Source organism: Clupea harengus, chromosome 8 (genome assembly GCF_900700415.2).
Source record: "Clupea harengus chromosome 8, Ch_v2.0.2, whole genome shotgun sequence".
Taxonomy (NCBI): Eukaryota; Metazoa; Chordata; class Actinopteri; order Clupeiformes; family Clupeidae; genus Clupea; species Clupea harengus.
The window spans coordinates 28,095,093-28,111,591 of NC_045159.1; the positions used below are offsets into that span (position 1 = coordinate 28,095,093).

At 43.4% G+C, this 16,499-nt stretch overlaps 1 protein-coding gene across 3 annotated transcripts; it reads left to right on the top strand.

Moving 5' to 3' along the window:
• The first annotated feature begins 96 nt into the window (after nt 1-96).
• aifm1 (apoptosis inducing factor mitochondrion associated 1) lies at nt 97-13,794 on the top strand. 3 transcript variants are annotated; one of them, XM_031572618.2, is made up of 23 exons: nt 97-115; nt 1,599-1,715; nt 2,696-2,767; nt 2,947-3,021; nt 3,111-3,176; nt 3,270-3,485; nt 3,736-3,804; nt 3,911-3,967; nt 4,079-4,147; nt 4,282-4,362; nt 4,952-5,127; nt 6,164-6,294; nt 6,830-6,920; nt 7,702-7,786; nt 8,035-8,111; nt 8,600-8,708; nt 9,123-9,230; nt 9,552-9,640; nt 9,745-9,885; nt 10,254-10,396; nt 11,237-11,361; nt 11,862-12,052; nt 13,222-13,794. In XM_031572618.2, exons 6-23 carry the CDS (start codon nt 3,416-3,418, stop codon nt 13,291-13,293), a joined length of 1,884 nt encoding a protein of 627 aa, XP_031428478.1. In that variant the 5' UTR covers nt 97-115; nt 1,599-1,715; nt 2,696-2,767; nt 2,947-3,021; nt 3,111-3,176; nt 3,270-3,415; the 3' UTR covers nt 13,294-13,794. The 3 variants fall into 3 exon arrangements, with proteins under 3 accessions (XP_031428478.1, XP_031428479.1, XP_031428480.1); XM_031572619.2 differs by having other exon boundaries at nt 3,279-3,485; XM_031572620.2 differs by lacking the exons at nt 2,947-3,021; nt 3,111-3,176; nt 3,270-3,485.
• The last annotated feature ends 2,705 nt before the right edge of the window (nt 13,795-16,499 follow it).

Genomic DNA, 16,499 nt, shown 5'->3' on the forward strand with positions numbered 1-16,499 from the left:
TAAATGTAAATGTAAATGCTTTGAGGTTAAAGTGGAAGTATGCAGTCAGTATAATCATACCGTCTCATTTCTGTTTTTGTGTTTTGTCTTACAGCTTCTCCAGAAGCCACAAAAGGTGAGGTTACGTTTACCGATCAAGGACATCAACTCAAATTCTCTGACAGCTTTTCCAGCCCATTCACAGCCTAGGGACAGCCCAAATTCAATGCTATGCTAGTATTGTGCTCTAATTCTTGGAAGGCATAGGTACATAAGAGTCACATTTCCTGTAGGGTAGGTGATGAAGTAGGAGATTGTATATGGTGAAAAAGGCATGCAGGATGAAATCACTTCTAAACTGACTGGACTGCACTCTTTGTGGAGCAAAATTCATTTTGATAAAGTTTCATCAGCACAATTTTTGTTTAAATGTGTTTACTGGAAAGATTGTGTTCAGGGACATGCCCGGAGTTGCAATATTATCAAATTTATTGTGCTGTAAATAGATTATGAAAATTGCATTATATCTCCAGATGCCATTTAGAAAGTTAAGTGTATCCCAGAAACATTTAATAACTGTTCTGAGTGTTTTTGTCTTGTTTTATAGAGTGGCTTGGTCAAATATTGGTCATGGGTGTTTCCATTTTAGCAAGGTTGTCTCTAGATAATCTAAAACTACTCTTGGCTACCTTTTCGTGATTGTTTTGAGAACCAACTAAAATAGTCAGATCCCAAGACATATAAAATGTTTGAACTGTGGCTGTGTATTTTCCCGCATCAGCTCTAAGTAACCTGCAAAGACTCCTCTCAAAGACTGGACTCACAGAGAGGTTAACCTATATTAAAGCATCTCGGCTTCATTTCATTTTGATCTCCCCATCCCTGCTAATGCGCATTTTCTCTGTAGCTCATCTTGCTAAGCTTCTCCTACATTTAAGCCTGAGACATTTCACGCTCTTTCTCACCATCATTTTACTGCCAGCAAGTGTTATTTTGCAAAGCCCTATTCAGTTACAATTAAGGCTTAAGGGTCAGTTTCTGGAATTTATATTTCTTTGCCAATAGTGACGCACCTAAACAATTCAGTAGCTGTGGTTCAGTAGTTGAGTGTCTATGCCTGGCGCTCACCTGGGTCTACAGGGTTGCATTAGTGGCTGTATTAAGAGGATTAGAGGGCTCCACTTGCCAAGGCTGTTGGCGCCTAGCACAGGGAGAATCAACACCTTGGAGGGAATGGAGACACCCTCTCTAGCCAACAAAGTGCCATTTAAATGGCCATTCATCAGCCCAGGTGACTGTTATAAGTCTACACCCTTGATAAGGAACACAGCTACTCTGATAACATTGGTTAGCATGGTTGTTATCTGAGCAATGTAGGATATAAGCATGAAGTCAGCGCTCGTATTATGTCATTTGCAACCTGCTGAAATTGAAATAACTCATTTCAAGATGCCCTTCTCCATGGGGTACTGTAGACATATCCATCACCTTCACTCTTTAAGCTGAGAAAAGTTAGTAAGTAAGTTAGTTGAAAGTTGAGTAGAGTTTGGGCAATGTTAGTGACCGTTGTTGAAGATGCTTTCTAGCCATGTGACGTGTGCTCTCTCATCATGATAAAGAGCTAGCTGAGGAGGCCTCTGAGCCTCAGTCAGTGGCTGACGAAGAGAGTGCCCCGTCCACCCCCCCAGAGGAACCCTCACCATCTGCGGAACAACCACCAGTGGAACTCCCCTCAGGTTCTATAGAATGAGTTCTGGAGCCCAGAACATGCCTGCATCTTCTTCCCTTCCATCCTGTGTCTTACCAGTGTCTGTGTGTTGGCAGAACAAAATAGAGAGACGTAGAGAACTCCACTGCAAACAGCATCCACATGGACACAGGGTTGGGGTTGGGGGTTAGGGGTGCATGCTGCTTTGAGATGCTTGTGCATGTGACGGCCAACTGCTTCATTTCCTCTTCCTGCATGTCCAAAGACACCATATCCTGTAAGAGTCTTTACTTCCATTGCATCTCATCTGTGCCATTTGTGCTCTTTTCCATTTCACTCACACCTCTCCTGGTCATGGCCTTGTATTGATATGGTTCTACTGTATGTTCTTCCAAAACTCCACTGACATTCCTCACCCAACCAGAATTGGGTAATTGTTAATTGTCACAAAAAGGGTAATTTTCGAAAGAAACGCAAGAGGTTAAAAGTGTTTTTTTATTTGACCCAGTCTTGATTTCTGAGAGGATTGGGTTGATGTTTTCAAACATGGTTGGCTTGAGGGTACGGTCTTTGAAGTTTGCACACTTTGTGTTCCTCCTCATATTCACACACACTCCACATTGATGTGTCTTGTTCACGTCACACACCCAAATGGAGCTCTCGCCCCCGTCTCCTCGTCTGTGTCTCTTCGTCAAACCTTTCCGCCATGAAAGTTTATTCTTGGTCCTTCCCATCCTTTTCAAACATGACCGTAGCGTCTCATACTAACTCCAGTATCCAAAGTATTTTTTGCGGGACATTTTATTGTTATGCTTTTGTGTTGATGACCAGCTGTTTGTGCTTTTGTATTGATCAGCATCAATCACCTTTTCCTTGCCTTTCTGAAAGTCTGAAGGGTTGTTCGTCTCCATGTGTCCGAATTCAAATGAATCACAAAGCATAATTTTTTTAGTCGCGTGAAGACCTTTTGTGCAGAATTTGAATAACGTGGAATCACTCCTCTGACAGAAACGGATCTGGAAACCGCAGAGCCGGTCTCGGCTGAAGTACCAGAAGCCCCCTCTGCTCCTGCAGAGAGTGGTAAGAGTCCATTTCCCTTGAAGATGCTTTAAGTGAAGCCTGCATCAGTTTATTTTATGCGTAGTATTAGATTTGGTCATTTTGAAAACGGAAGGAAAATAAGTGTTCCAAGAAGACTGCCAGGGATCTGGAAGAGAGGAACGGCCCCTTTTAAAGGAAACTTACTTTTGTGCTCTCAGCACCTGCTGTAGAAGCTGAAGGCCCTGAAGTTGTGACCGCTGAAAAACCGTCCACAGAGGGACCAGAGAAGAGTGGTGAGAAATGTTAGCACAGTGAAAAGTCTCCATCTCCCCCCTTCTGTTTTCTTTTCACGCTGATTCTGGAATATGGATTGTTTTGGTAGAGCCCTTAGGAGAGGCAGCACCTCTACCGTTGGAGGAATTGCCCGTTGTGGAGTCATCTGAAAGTGGTAAGACATGACCCTGAATGGAAGATATGTATGCTTTTCAACCTCTCTTTCTACGGGCGGTCATCAAATTTACTCCGCCATCTTGGCGCGAAGCCCCTCCAGCAGAAGCAGAAGCTCCTGAACCCGCGGTGTCGGAAGCAACAGGAGAATCTAATTCAGAAGTCATTCCAGAACTTGTAACAGAAAATGTTCCAGAAGTTATTGCAGAAGCTGCTCAAGAAGACGTGTCAGAACCTGTCATGGAACCTGCACAAGATTCTATGGCAGCAGCTGCACCCGAGCAGCCAGTCGTGCAGGCTGAGACGAGCGGTAAGAAACCATGAAAATGAAGATGATGTTTCCTCCTGGAGCCTCCTATCTACCATTTCCGTTTTAAAAATGTGCCATTTTTACTTCAGTTTTTTTTCCTGTTCCTTTTTTTTTTTGGCAAAATTAATGTTAACGGCTAACAATGAGTTTGGAAACGCTTACCTAACCCTACCCCCTGTAACTATAACCAACCAATGGGAGGCTTGTGAGCCCAGCAGTCAAGAGCTTATTGTGTCTTCACCGATAACAGAGTCAGTACCAGAAGCACCCGCTGAGGAAAAGACCTCTGAAGAACCTGTTGTACAGCCTGAGATGAGTGGTAAGACCATGTGAACGTAGAAGATATGGATTTTTTATTTTTTGTTTTGCCCGTGTGGCCCCCAAACAACTTCCATATGTTTGACCACCATTGTGCTTACGGATAGAGTCCATAGAAGAAACCCCAGTGGAAGCCCCAACAGCCTCCCAGGCTGAGACCAGTGGTAAGCCGGAGTGGAGGATGAATCTTTATGTGTTCAAGTTTCTCTTCAGTTTCATCCTCAATCAACCAGCATTTCTTGTCTGAATAACAACATTGCCACTGTCCTGCCCAGAGCCACCATTGGAAACACCTACACCGGAGCCAAGTGAACCTTCTCCCTGTCCCGCTGTTGTAGAAAGCGGTAAGAGCAGCCAGGAAGAGCAGTCATCTTCATCCTTTGTGCAATTTTTAGTCCCCTTTTCTGTGTGGAATTATGAGATTTAACTTTTTAAATATTTCTCTCCCTTCCCCAACCGCTTTGGGGAACCCTACTAGCTGAAGCGATTCCAGTAGCGGTAGCTGAAAGCGCGCCTGAGGTTTCTGCTGAGCAGATAGTGGCTCCTGTGGCCGAGAGTGGTAAGGGCCCAACCGCCATGGCGGCATGGGGAAAAAAATAAACCCTCCCTTTGAAATTAAACTCAGACTTCATACCCTCTCTCCTCAACACCGGTGTCATTTGTATTGTTTCTGATCCCTCCTGCACTTTAGAGGATAACTAAAGACCCTACTGGTAATGTTAATACTAAGTGGTACGAGCACTCTCACATAGCGTACAAGATGGATTCCCCCGGGCTCGCTAGTCCTTCATTTCCATTTCTTTTCCTCTTTCCCCCGGATGTTTCAAGGTTACGGATAAGCGATAATGTGCTCACACATGGTTGGAAGACTTTCAATATGGTTAAAAAAAAATTATCCCTCACTTTTGTCCCTCTTTCTCAAGGTTCACGGTGCTGAAGGATTTGTAAGGTTAAAGCTAATCGCTCACACATGGGTACCCGTCTTTCTCTGTTTTTACAGAGTGAAGATACACAAACACCTTCTGGGGGCGCTGTCGCTGTCTGAAGTGATGGCCACTAACAAATCAGCTCCAGTGTGCACTGTTAACATTGTGTTTTTTCTGTGCCCCCCCCCCCCCCCCCCCCCCTCCACCTAAAATCCTCTTTAGCACCCCCCGCCCCTACGCCAGCCCCAGCCTCAGAGACACCAGCACCTGCTCCCGCAGCCCCCACAGAGACCGCCCCCTCTCAGGTGCCTGAACATGCCCCCTACCTCCTGATTGGTGGAGGCACTGCCTCTTTCGCGGCGGCCAGGTCAATTCGGGCGAGGGACCCAGGTGCCAGGGTAAGCAAGTCTGTTTGTTTGTTATGATACACAACTTGCATGTTTTTTTTTTTTTTTAAGCGAGCTGAGATGTTCAAGTCAGTGTATTTCTGTAGCACTGATCTCTAACCCTTTAATCCAACGAACCCTACCCCAACTAGCACTGGTCCCAGTGTTGAGGTGTGTGATGATATTAAGACGAAGTTGGAGAGAGAGGGAGCATGCACCATCTGTCTACAAAGGTAGCAAACAAAGGAAAGATAAAACCGAATTCTACGTGACTTACAATCTAAACAAAAAGCGAATACATTCAAAGTACACCACTAAGACTAACTCTGGCCAGATGCCAGTCCTAGTTGAGATCGCTCTTGCGTGGCGACCAAAGGTGCATCTTTTGTGGTCTGGTGAACAGCGCAGGGTGCAGGTTCAGGGAGAACAGCTCTTTTTCCCTCCACAGCTCGTCAGCTGAAGATCCTAGGGTAGAATGGGAATAAGGTTGAAGGACACGGGTGTATTATCACACATTTTGCAGTTGCTGCAATTTTATGTGTGATTTTAAGTGATTCCTGTAAATGTTGCATTGATAACCTTACCTTTTTTTGATCCCACAGCTGTTCACAACTCCTCTTGATTAGGAGAGTGCCCCTAACACAGCTGAAATGTGCACAGACTTGCATTTTCTTTAGCCGAATTTGCATGAACGCTTGAAAATATGCTAATGAATTGGATGGAAGCCCAGCTACTGGTTACACATCATTGTCTAAAACCGCTTGAAAGGTGGTTATAATTTCAGTTGTTATATGCCAGAGAGTACATCTGCACTCTGACCTTCTGAATATTACTTGAGGATGGGTCCATCATTGATTTTAGGTGAAATTTGAATGGAGCCATCTCGCCATCGAGCACATTACCTGAAAAAGTTATATTTCCAGTGAAACAATGCTGTGCATTCGTTGAGTTCACCTATAACATCGCTTTTCCATATGTAATTGCATGTATGTACATGAGTGAGTTTGCTTTGTTTGACTGGATAGCTAAATGTAGCTTGCTTGCACAGGTGCTGATTGTCACAGATGAGCCTGATCTCCCATACATGCGACCTCCTCTCTCCAAAGAGCTGTGGTTCGTCGACGACCCTGAGGTGACAGAGACGCTGCGCTTTAAACAGTGGAATGGCAAAGAAAGGAGGTGCGTGTGTGTTTTTGTGTGTTTTGCGTGTGGCTGTGTTTGTGCATCTTGGAGCTCGAAGGAAGCTCTTGTGACAGCATGTTGTTGTAAAAAAGCAGTGCTTTGCAAAGCCTAAAGGTGAAATGAAATGAAACTGGCAGATGACATAATTACATAGTGAAGTAGAAGAAGGGTTAAGTACAGCTGCATCCCTCAGAGGTGATCTATTCACTCCACATGTAGGTTTGCAGTATCCAGTCGGTTACTTTGAAATCACATAATGATGAGATAAAAGCACCCAGTTCCAGATCCAGATGTCAGCATTTACAGTGCTGTTTAAAAAAAAATTAAAAAAAAATGTTCACAATACTTTCCTTTTCATAATTAATGTAGGTGGGCCTACAACACCAAGTCACGAACATTCAAGCATAGGATTTACTGCCCTCTTCAGTTACAGTTGCCTAGTCAACCTACAGTCGTTATGTTTCCTGCTTTTGGTTGTACAGCATGTAACCGTTTGTGAGAGTGTGATCTTTTTCTTCTCTTTTTATTCCAGTATATTTTTCCAGCCTCCCTCATTTTATGTCAGTCCTATGGAGCTGACCCAAGTGGAGAATGGTGGTGTGGCAGTATTGACCGGGAAGAAGGTGATTATCCAAGAGATATCCAAACTTGTATCTAGGGCTGAACGATTTGGGAAAATAATCTAATTGCGATTTTTTTAACCAAAATATTGCGATTGCGATTAATTTTTTTTATCCTCTTTTTCCCCCCAACAAAACGTTATGAATTATTTAAATATGACCAACACAATATTAGATACATTTAGTGTAAAATATTCTTTCCCACATTTTACATTTTTATTTAACTGCTCATTACAGAAACAAGAACAACAAATCGGTGGCTTTGCCACTGTGCATTTAAGTAATTTAAAAAAAGTAATTTTAAGTATAAACACTAGGCATGCATTTTTTAAACACTGTGTGCAAAATATACCATCTTAGACCACGTTTTTTAATCGCGAACGTTGCGGTTAGAAAATCGCGTTCTATCATATCGCGATTAAATCGCAAATGCAATTAATCGTTCAGCCCTACTTGTATCTATTGGTGATTGTTCGTCCACAAGCACAATGGAGACGTAGTCTTGATGCATACCTGAAGTGCAGTGTCCATTGAATGGGTTCATTTGATAGCATGTTGAGCTGATATTAACGTCTGTGAGTTTGTGTACATTTAAGCACATATTCTATTTACATCAAATGCGACTTTATCTACTTTAGAAATGGTATATTATGGTTCGAGATGCATTTATTTTAAAGGGCAAAATCGTTTTAAGGGCCTTATATCTCGACTGAATATTTGAATCTTTTCATTTACAGTTTACAATTTGGAGTGTCAGCACAAATTAACTTCGTTTTTTGTGTAGGTGGTACACATGGATGTGAGGGGAAACAAAGTAAGATTAGAGGATGGTACAGAAATCTCCTACGACAAATGTTTGATTGCCACAGGTGAGACAGGAACACACACACACACACACACACACACACACACACATATACACACACACACACACACATATACACACACACACACACACATATACACACACACACACATATACACACATACACAGCTGTTATGTTGATGATGAATAGGATCAATTCTGAGAGAAAGTAAATGTTGGATGAGCTGTATATAAATGATTCAGTTTTAACACACCAAAAAAACCTAATTTGAACCCGTTCTCTCTTGCCAGGTGGCATTCCACGCAATCTGCAGGTGATTGAGAGAGGAGGAGATGAGCTGATGAAGAGAACCACACTTTTTAGAAAGGTAAGTGAATGAAGCGCTCTTTCATTCATCAGGTCATTACAGATAGCGCTTTATGGCCATCAGTGGTGTGCTTTACGTCAATCACCATGACGACTGCTTTAACTCAAGATTCTTCTCAGGTGCTTCTCAGCAGCAGGGCTTGGCACCTCTTAAAGGCTATGTGATTGTTCTATGGGATGAACCTTCGGTTGTCACTCAAATAAAAAATGAGAAGCATGTTTTGTGATCCGCCACTCCTTATGCATTACACACATGTAGGTCTACATGTGACCACTAGGGAGCAGTGTTGGGCCTGTGCTTTGTGATGGCAGTGCTGTCTGTTCAGTTGATATCTGTCCTTGATGTTGTTCTGAATAGATGTAACATGAAGTGCAGCATTAAAAAAGACTGATTTAAAGCTGAAATAAAAATGTGATGGTCATACCGTGTGTGTGTGTGTGTGTGTGTGTGTGTGTGTGTGTGTGCGTGTGCGCATGCGTGCTTTCTAGGTTGAAGATTTTAGATCCCTGGGAAAAGTTTCGAAAGAAGTCAAATCCATCACCATCATTGGCGGAGGGTTCCTGGGCAGTGAGCTGGCCTGTGCCTTGGGAAGGAGATGTAAGCTGAACTCTCTAAGATGCATCATTTACATTTGACCTTCGCTCCACATCCTCATGGATTCAAATGCAATGTATAGTTTGTGTCTGGAGGAGGCAGAAAAGGCCATCCTTGTCAGATGCACAAGTTAGCATAATACAACACCTGTGCACACTGTTTCTGTAGCCATTTATTTACAGGGAAGCTGGATTAAATCAAATGACCTCTGATTAGTGTTTTCTGCATGATTTAGCTGTCTCAGTCCCTTGGGAAAACATGTATTCGAGTGGTATCATTAGTCAGAATAAATGCAATGCCATTACTAATAAATATGTGTCTCTGTCTGCTGTATAGCAAGTTGCTTTAGATAAATATATATATAGCGTATAAGTCCTCTAATGTAGCTTCTTCACGCCTTCCCTCCTCCCTGCACAGCTGCAGACCTGGATCTGGAGGTCATCCAGATGTTTCCAGAGAAGGGCAACATGGGTAAGGTGCTGCCAGAGTACCTGAGCAACTGGACCACAGAAAAGGTCAAAACAGGTGAGGCATCAAATTCTTTTTTTTTTAAATATTCTTATACTAACAGTTTCTGCCATTAAAGGGGAAAGTAGAATGTAAAAAAGTGTATGGTTATGGGCTGTGCATACGATCTCAGTTTCATACCCCCGACAGGCCGCTGTGAGTAGCTCATTTCTACGGTCCTTTTCACGGTGTTAGAGTTTTCCCAAGGCAGTCTGACCTTTGGGTGTCAGTTAGAGTTTTCTGTGTTTTGGCTTTTCCGGCATTGCCCCCGTGCGCCCCCCTGTAAATGAAATGACCCGCATGAGTGATTCAGTGACCTGTGGTTTGACCCTTTCACAGAGGGGGTGAAGGTCGTCACAGACGCCTTGGTAAAGAACGTGAGCCTCAAGGATGGCAAAGTGGAGATCAAGCTAAAGGATGGACGTACGGTAAGACCGCATGCAAACGAAAAATCACCCGGCATTTGGTTACAGTGTGGTTCCTGTCCTGTGTCACAACACTGATCTTATTTGTTCCTCGTGGGCTTCTGTAGGTCCAGACGGATCACATAGTGGCGGCTGTCGGCTTGGAGCCCAGTGTGGAGCTGGCCAAATCAGCTGGCCTGGAAGTGGACGCCGACTTCGGAGGGTACCGTGTCAATGCTGAGCTTCAGGCCCGATCAAACATATGGGTGGTGGGTCATTTAGCATCTTTGTCCACTTTCTGTCAATTAATTAACATATGTCTAAAAGGCGCTTCTAAATACAATTGTATTATTATTAATATAATAATTAGAATGTGCTCTACTCAACATGCATTCACATTTGCACAAACATCATTGCTTTACTTTGAGGACAAACTGTCTTAAATAAACAACAAGTGACCACAAATAGGATTAAATGGGCAGGTATCTTTGGCCTGAGATCTTGCATCGCTCTCTTCTGTGTTCCATTCGGGTGATGGAACAGATCGACTTTGAAGGCCATGAGTTGGGTTAAGTGTGTTGTTGTAGCATCTCTGATGATGTGTGTGAATCTCTCTCTCTCTCTCTCTCTCTCCCAGGCTGGTGACGCGGCGTGCTTCTACGACATCAAACTGGGCAGGAGGCGGGTGGAGCACCACGACCACGCGGTGGTCAGCGGCAGGCTGGCCGGGGAGAACATGACTGGGGCCAACAAACCCTACTGGCACCAGTCCATGTTCTGGTATGTTCTCATCAGTCTCTTAGCTAGTGGGATTCACAGTGAGACCACTGCTCAGTGAAGATGTGTGTTTTATTCTTGAAGGACACGGAGGACAGTGGGATCTTATGTCATTTAACTCTTTATGTGTTATTGAATATGGGTACATCGGTGTCTGTGTTTTATCTCTTGCCGTGTCTTATTAGAACTGTTAAAATGTCAGATTATTGAGTTTTTCATCCATGGTTGCCATTTCTAGTTCTAGCTCTGTAAGTAAGTAAGACTTTATTTATACAGCACATTTCATACAAGAGTTGCAGTTCAAAGTGCTTTACATAAAATCAATAAAAACAAGCAGCAAGAGCAATGCATGGAGTAAAATAATGATCATGATAAAAGTAATAAAACCCTTCTGCCTGGTCTTTAGCTCAGTCAGAACCATAGTGTGTGTCTAGATGGGGCTCAACTGAATGTGGGTTTGTGCTGTAGAGGCGAGTGAAGGAAGGTCTCTGTGAGGTTTTGGGGTTAAAGAAACGAGTCTCAGATGCTGGGGTTTGGAGACGGGTTAAAGGAGAGTCTGTGAGACACTGAGTGCAGAGAGCGTTCAAGAGGAGTGTTTGTGATTTACATTGTTGACGCATACATCCTCTCCAGGGTGGCAAGAGCAGTGACCTATATTTACGCTCCATGTTGTTTTCTTCTGTCTCTGTCATCTCTGCATACACTGCTTGGAGCTATTAACTTCAATTGTGTGTGTGTGTGTGTGTGTGTGTGTGTGTGTGTGTGTGTGTGTGTGTGTGTGTGTGTGTGTGTGTGTGTGTGTGTGTGTGTGTGTGTGTGTGTGTGTGTGTGTGCGCGCTAAAGGAGTGATCTGGGTCCAGATGTCGGCTACGAGGCTATTGGTATTGTTGACAGCAGCCTGCCCACAGTAGGTGTATTCGCCAAAGCTACAGCGAAAGACACCCCCAAAGCCGCAACGGAGAAGTCAGGTACACCAGAGCACTCATATAATTTCTCCTAGTTACTTTAAATTAAAGTACACCAGAGCACTCATATCATTTATCCTAGTTCTTTTAAAGTCAGGTATACCAGAGCATTCATATAATTTCTCCTAGTTACTTTAAATTCAAGTACACCAGAGCCATCGTATAATTTCTCCTAGTTCTTTTAAAGTCAAGTACACCAGCCATCATATCATTTCTCCGAGTTCCTTTGTGGCTGGCTGGCTTTTACTTTTATTGTATCTACCAGAGAAACACATGCATGCATAATCAACATTAAAAGTTGATAAAAATCCTGTTGGGAAATCAAGTGTACATTGGCTGTGGTACTTATTAGTAGCTAGAGGTCAAACATGTTGTGTTCAAACCTCTTGTCATTCTTTCTGTTTCTCTCTCAAAGCACTTGTCTAGCTGCGTTAGAATGAACAGAACATTGCAGCAAACATCATGCTGTATTTATAAGCACTCTGCCTCTGTGACTTGTGCAGGAACTGGGATCCGGTCGGAGAGTGAGACCGAGGCTGTGGCCGGAATCGTGACGCCCGGGAAAGCCGCGCCACCCCCGCCCATGCAACAGAAGGACGACTATGGCAAGGGTGTCATCTTCTACCTGAGGGACAAGGTGGTGGTAGGAATTGTCCTGTGGAACGTCTTCAACAGAATGCCCATTGCCAGGAAGGTCAGTACCAAGTCCCTGTGGTTTGTGCTACGGTGTAGTTTGTGGTTTAATGTCGCTGAACTGGTAGAGTACGGTGGTAACAACACCAAGGTTCTGGGTTCAGTAACCCGGTGAGCTAGCATACTGACACAACCGTAAATCTGTACTGTAAGTCACTTTGGCATCGAAAGGAAGAAATGGAAGTGTCTTCATAAAGCACACACTCTTCCTCCGAGGAGCTGGGAGTGTAGTGATGCACATATTTAACCAGTAGCTGAGCAGCCTGTGAATGCAAGCACACGGCCCACGGCCCTGGCTGCTAAACCAGCTGAGCCAAAAGAGGCCATAATTAGGCACTTGATAATCATTAGAAGCTTCCAAATGTTGCCTAGAATTAGAACACGTCAAACTGATTTCCTCACCATGGCTATCGGAATATAGAATAGGATCACCATGACAACCATTCTCCTAAATGGCAACGTGTCAGTATGGTTCAGCGTGATCACTTGGATGCTGCATCATAAAATATGGGTCAGATTTGACACTCCACTGCTCACAATGGTATGTTTATGGAATGTTCAAATGCTGTTGAAGGTTTTTTTTTTTTTTTGGTTTTCTTCCCCTTGTGTGGACAGACATGGATTTTTAATGCTGGAGTTCCATTCTTTAAGATTCCTTTTCCATTCATGAAGCTGTAGTGCTGTAGCAGCTGAAGTGCTGTACACCTGTAGGCAAACATGAATTACATCATTTGGTGCTGACGTGTATGTGGATATCAGTCCTAGCCCCTTACTTTCTTCTGTTCTATAAGCTTTTTTAGTTATTATTTTTACGCAACTGGACAAATGACTTGAGCTCATTTAGGTGCTAATGAGGTTGTGGTTATGTATTATGGCTGGTAGGTGTAGCAGCACTGAAGGGGAAGAGGTGGTCATATGAAGACGTCTCAGTCCCAGTTGTCTGGCCATTTTTGGTCAGAGACAGGGGGGGAAAACAACTTTAAACCATGAGCTCAAACATTTCAAATGAATACATTGATTAAAATGCACAACAGATTTGATTTCTTTTTTTTTGTTTTATGCCTGATGAATTCCACTTCCATGTTCCGTTTACCTTTTGGAGAGAAATGCGTTGAGCATTTGAACTGGTGTCAATGTTCATGGCGTCTGTGTTTTTCTGTCCGTGTTTAGATCATCAAAGATGGAGAGGAGCATGCTGATCTCAACGAGGTGGCCAAGCTTTTCAACATTCATGAAGACTGAGAACTGAAGACACACACACACAAATAGTCACACACACTTACCCCCACAGAAACGCACACACACACACACATAGCCCCACACTTGGACATCCACACACACACACACACACACACACAAGGACCCAAATAGGGAAATTTGGGCCTTGAATGGTCAATAGTCGTACCTCAAATTCTCTGGCTGTACCCAACTACACACCACCACCAGTAAGGGGTCTGGCGATCCTCCGTACTGGTGTGGTGTGGGGGACTTCTGTTTTTCAGATGGTGATTTTAATTGTATTCAGATGTCTTTTTTTTCTATGGAGAGCTGTACGAGTACCCAGTCCATGCACTTGAATCACTGAATGCTGCCCTCCCTCCCTCTTCCCCTTCCTCCTTTGCTATTCGTGTTCGTAACGTCATTGTTTGCGTTGGAAATAATGGCGTTTGAAAGTCAAGTGATACAAAAGATGTTTGAAAGCTAACTCAACCACCGCAATAAAGTAAATTATTTTTGAACATACTCATCCTGAGCTTTTGAATTCTGTCTGAGGGTATGGAGTCCTCAGTCCTAGTCTAGATTGAGTTTGTTGGAGTGCCCAGCCGAGCCAGAGGTAGCTCAGTAGGGATGGATCACCATGGAGACGGCTAGTGGTGCTTCTCCTCTCTTCTGTTGTATTGATGTGGAGGTGCACTCAGCCGTGGCCATTTTGTTTGACAGTCTTTAGGGAGAATTCGGTCATCGGCTGGATCTCTTGACGTGGGTAAACAAAAAGAACTGTTCCTCTTCACAGGGCAGCATATTTATGAATATAAATGTGACACTTCTGATATATGTATGTCTATATGTATATGTATGTCTATGTATGTCTGTAGATGACAACATGTTTTGACAATAATAGGAATTTAAAAAACACTGCAGCAATGTTTGCGTTTGCCCTCGTAGTGTAAGTGGAACCTGTTCAAAATGGGTTCATATTGAGATTTTTTTTCCCAAGATGCCCGGCTCCAGTGACATTCAGAGACTCACTCTAAAGTAAGTGATGCAGTAAGCTGCTGTTTAACACCACCGGCCAAGTTAATGTGCAAGTGGTGAAGTTGAACCACAAGGTATTGTAGTAGATCAGATTCCGGGACGTTTGCAAGGGCAGATTGGGTTCCTGACTGTTTAAACATTAGTCAAACTTGATGACTGATTGTGACATTAATTCTACTGACTATCATTGTCTTAGAGAGTAGATTTGTTTTGTATGTTTGGAAAAGGTTCTCTGAATCTAGAAATTCCTCCCTACCTGATTCTAACAATTTAAATATCATCTCAGTTTTAACTTCAGCCTTTCCGCAGGGTGGCCAATGTTAAAACAACAGGTGGGGCTGTCCTTTGCTTTTCGGCCTGCTTTTTATACATATCCAAGTGCGAAAATACATACTGAAGAAATCTATTCCGTAGTGGACCATAATTGAAATTATACACAAAGCTTTTAAGTAATTAGTGTGACACTGCACACATTTTTAAAAGCAGTTGAAAAAATGTGACCCTTTTAAAACTGATTTCACATACAATGACATGTAAATAAATCTGACCTTCAAGTTGTCCTTGCCTAGGACCGGTGGTACATAATTCTAAGTACATCTGACACATACTACCCACAAATTCTCCTCTAGTCATTATTTATTGAGCAACACAAGCCAAGTAAACCATAAAATCTGAGGGGCTGTTCCCTCTTTGTCCTGACACTGTAAACCAAGGCGGTCCCTCTTAATGTTTTATTTCTCTTCAACTGCTGTCACATGCACCAGGTTACAGCCAAGTTATTTAAGCACTTTTAGTGGCTCCAGGCCTCCCAAGGTCAGAAATGTCAAGGGAAGAAATAAAACTGCTTTATTCTATGGCCACAAGTTGAAAGGAAGAGTAGGTTTCAGGAGACGGTAGCAACAAACATGGGAAAAGAGGATTTCATGCTGATTCAGTCTGTTTACATTATGGTTATATTAATAATTGAAAACAACAGCAGGGCAGAATGACTTTAACTATTGTAAAACAAGTATTTACATCAATGTATTACAATTGCTTCCAAGAAGGTTTATTAGATACGCATAGCTGTCATCCTTCATATATGTGCACGGAGATTTGTACTTAAATAAAATGTTACCCTGGAATACAAGATACAATAGTACACTGTAATAAGCATTTTAGTTTTGTTAAATATGAATATAAATGTACAGATGTATAAAGACGTAACACTTGGAAAGGGTGGTTGAGGAGAGAGTGTGTAGCCCACAGTTTCCTTGGAGAGATCAGATGTGAGGAATAATTTTCCACTGTGGTAAATGCACTAGTACAGCACATTGTGGTAAGCCAGTGAATATTACTCCTCTGTGGTAAATGCACTAGTACAGCACATTGTGGTAAGCCAGTGAATATTACTCCTCTGTGGCAAATGCACTAGTACAGCACATTGTGGTAAGACAGTGAATATTACTCTGCAGTATATCGTGAACGTTAGTTTCCTCAGGGGGAAACTGAAATTCATCTTCTGAAAGATATGAAGACTGCACGCAGGCCAGGAACACCATTCTAATCCACGCCATGTTATCGCTCCCCCCCCCCCCCCCCATCATCTTCTGTCATAATGAGGTCAGTTCCCTTGACCGTACTGTGGCTAACAAAGAGAATGTGGTAACACGGAGCGATGTGACACGTCTGATTGAAGAATGTTCACCAGTAAGGCCGGAAGCTTCAGTGAACACACATTCCGGAATCTTCTCACAGAACAGAAACAGAGTCGTAACAGCAGTAGCTGCAGTACTAGCAACACCCACCCCCAGTTCCTGTGATGACAGTGTAGTATGTCACAGAGGAATAAACCCAAGGAGAGAAGAGCAGTGCTTGACCTTGACCACCCCCCCGCCACCTCTCCCCCATGGGACCTGCAGAAGGGGGATGATGGGCCTGGGGGCGTGGGACACAGGGGGCTTTATGAGGGGGTGGGGGTTGGTCAGGGTTGTAGTTAGGGGCATGGGGTGGGGCTGGGCGTGATGGTGCTGCTGCTGCCGGGTGCTTCAGATGGGGGGGCATCCTCAGCTGGAGAGCTGTGAGGAGCATCGGCGTCTGCGACTGAATCTAGGTCTGTGGGCTCCAGAGCGTTCCACAGAAGACTTAACGCATTTAAAATTAAGAGTGTCCTACTTACTCACCCTGCAAATCCAAATGCTCTTCCATGCCTG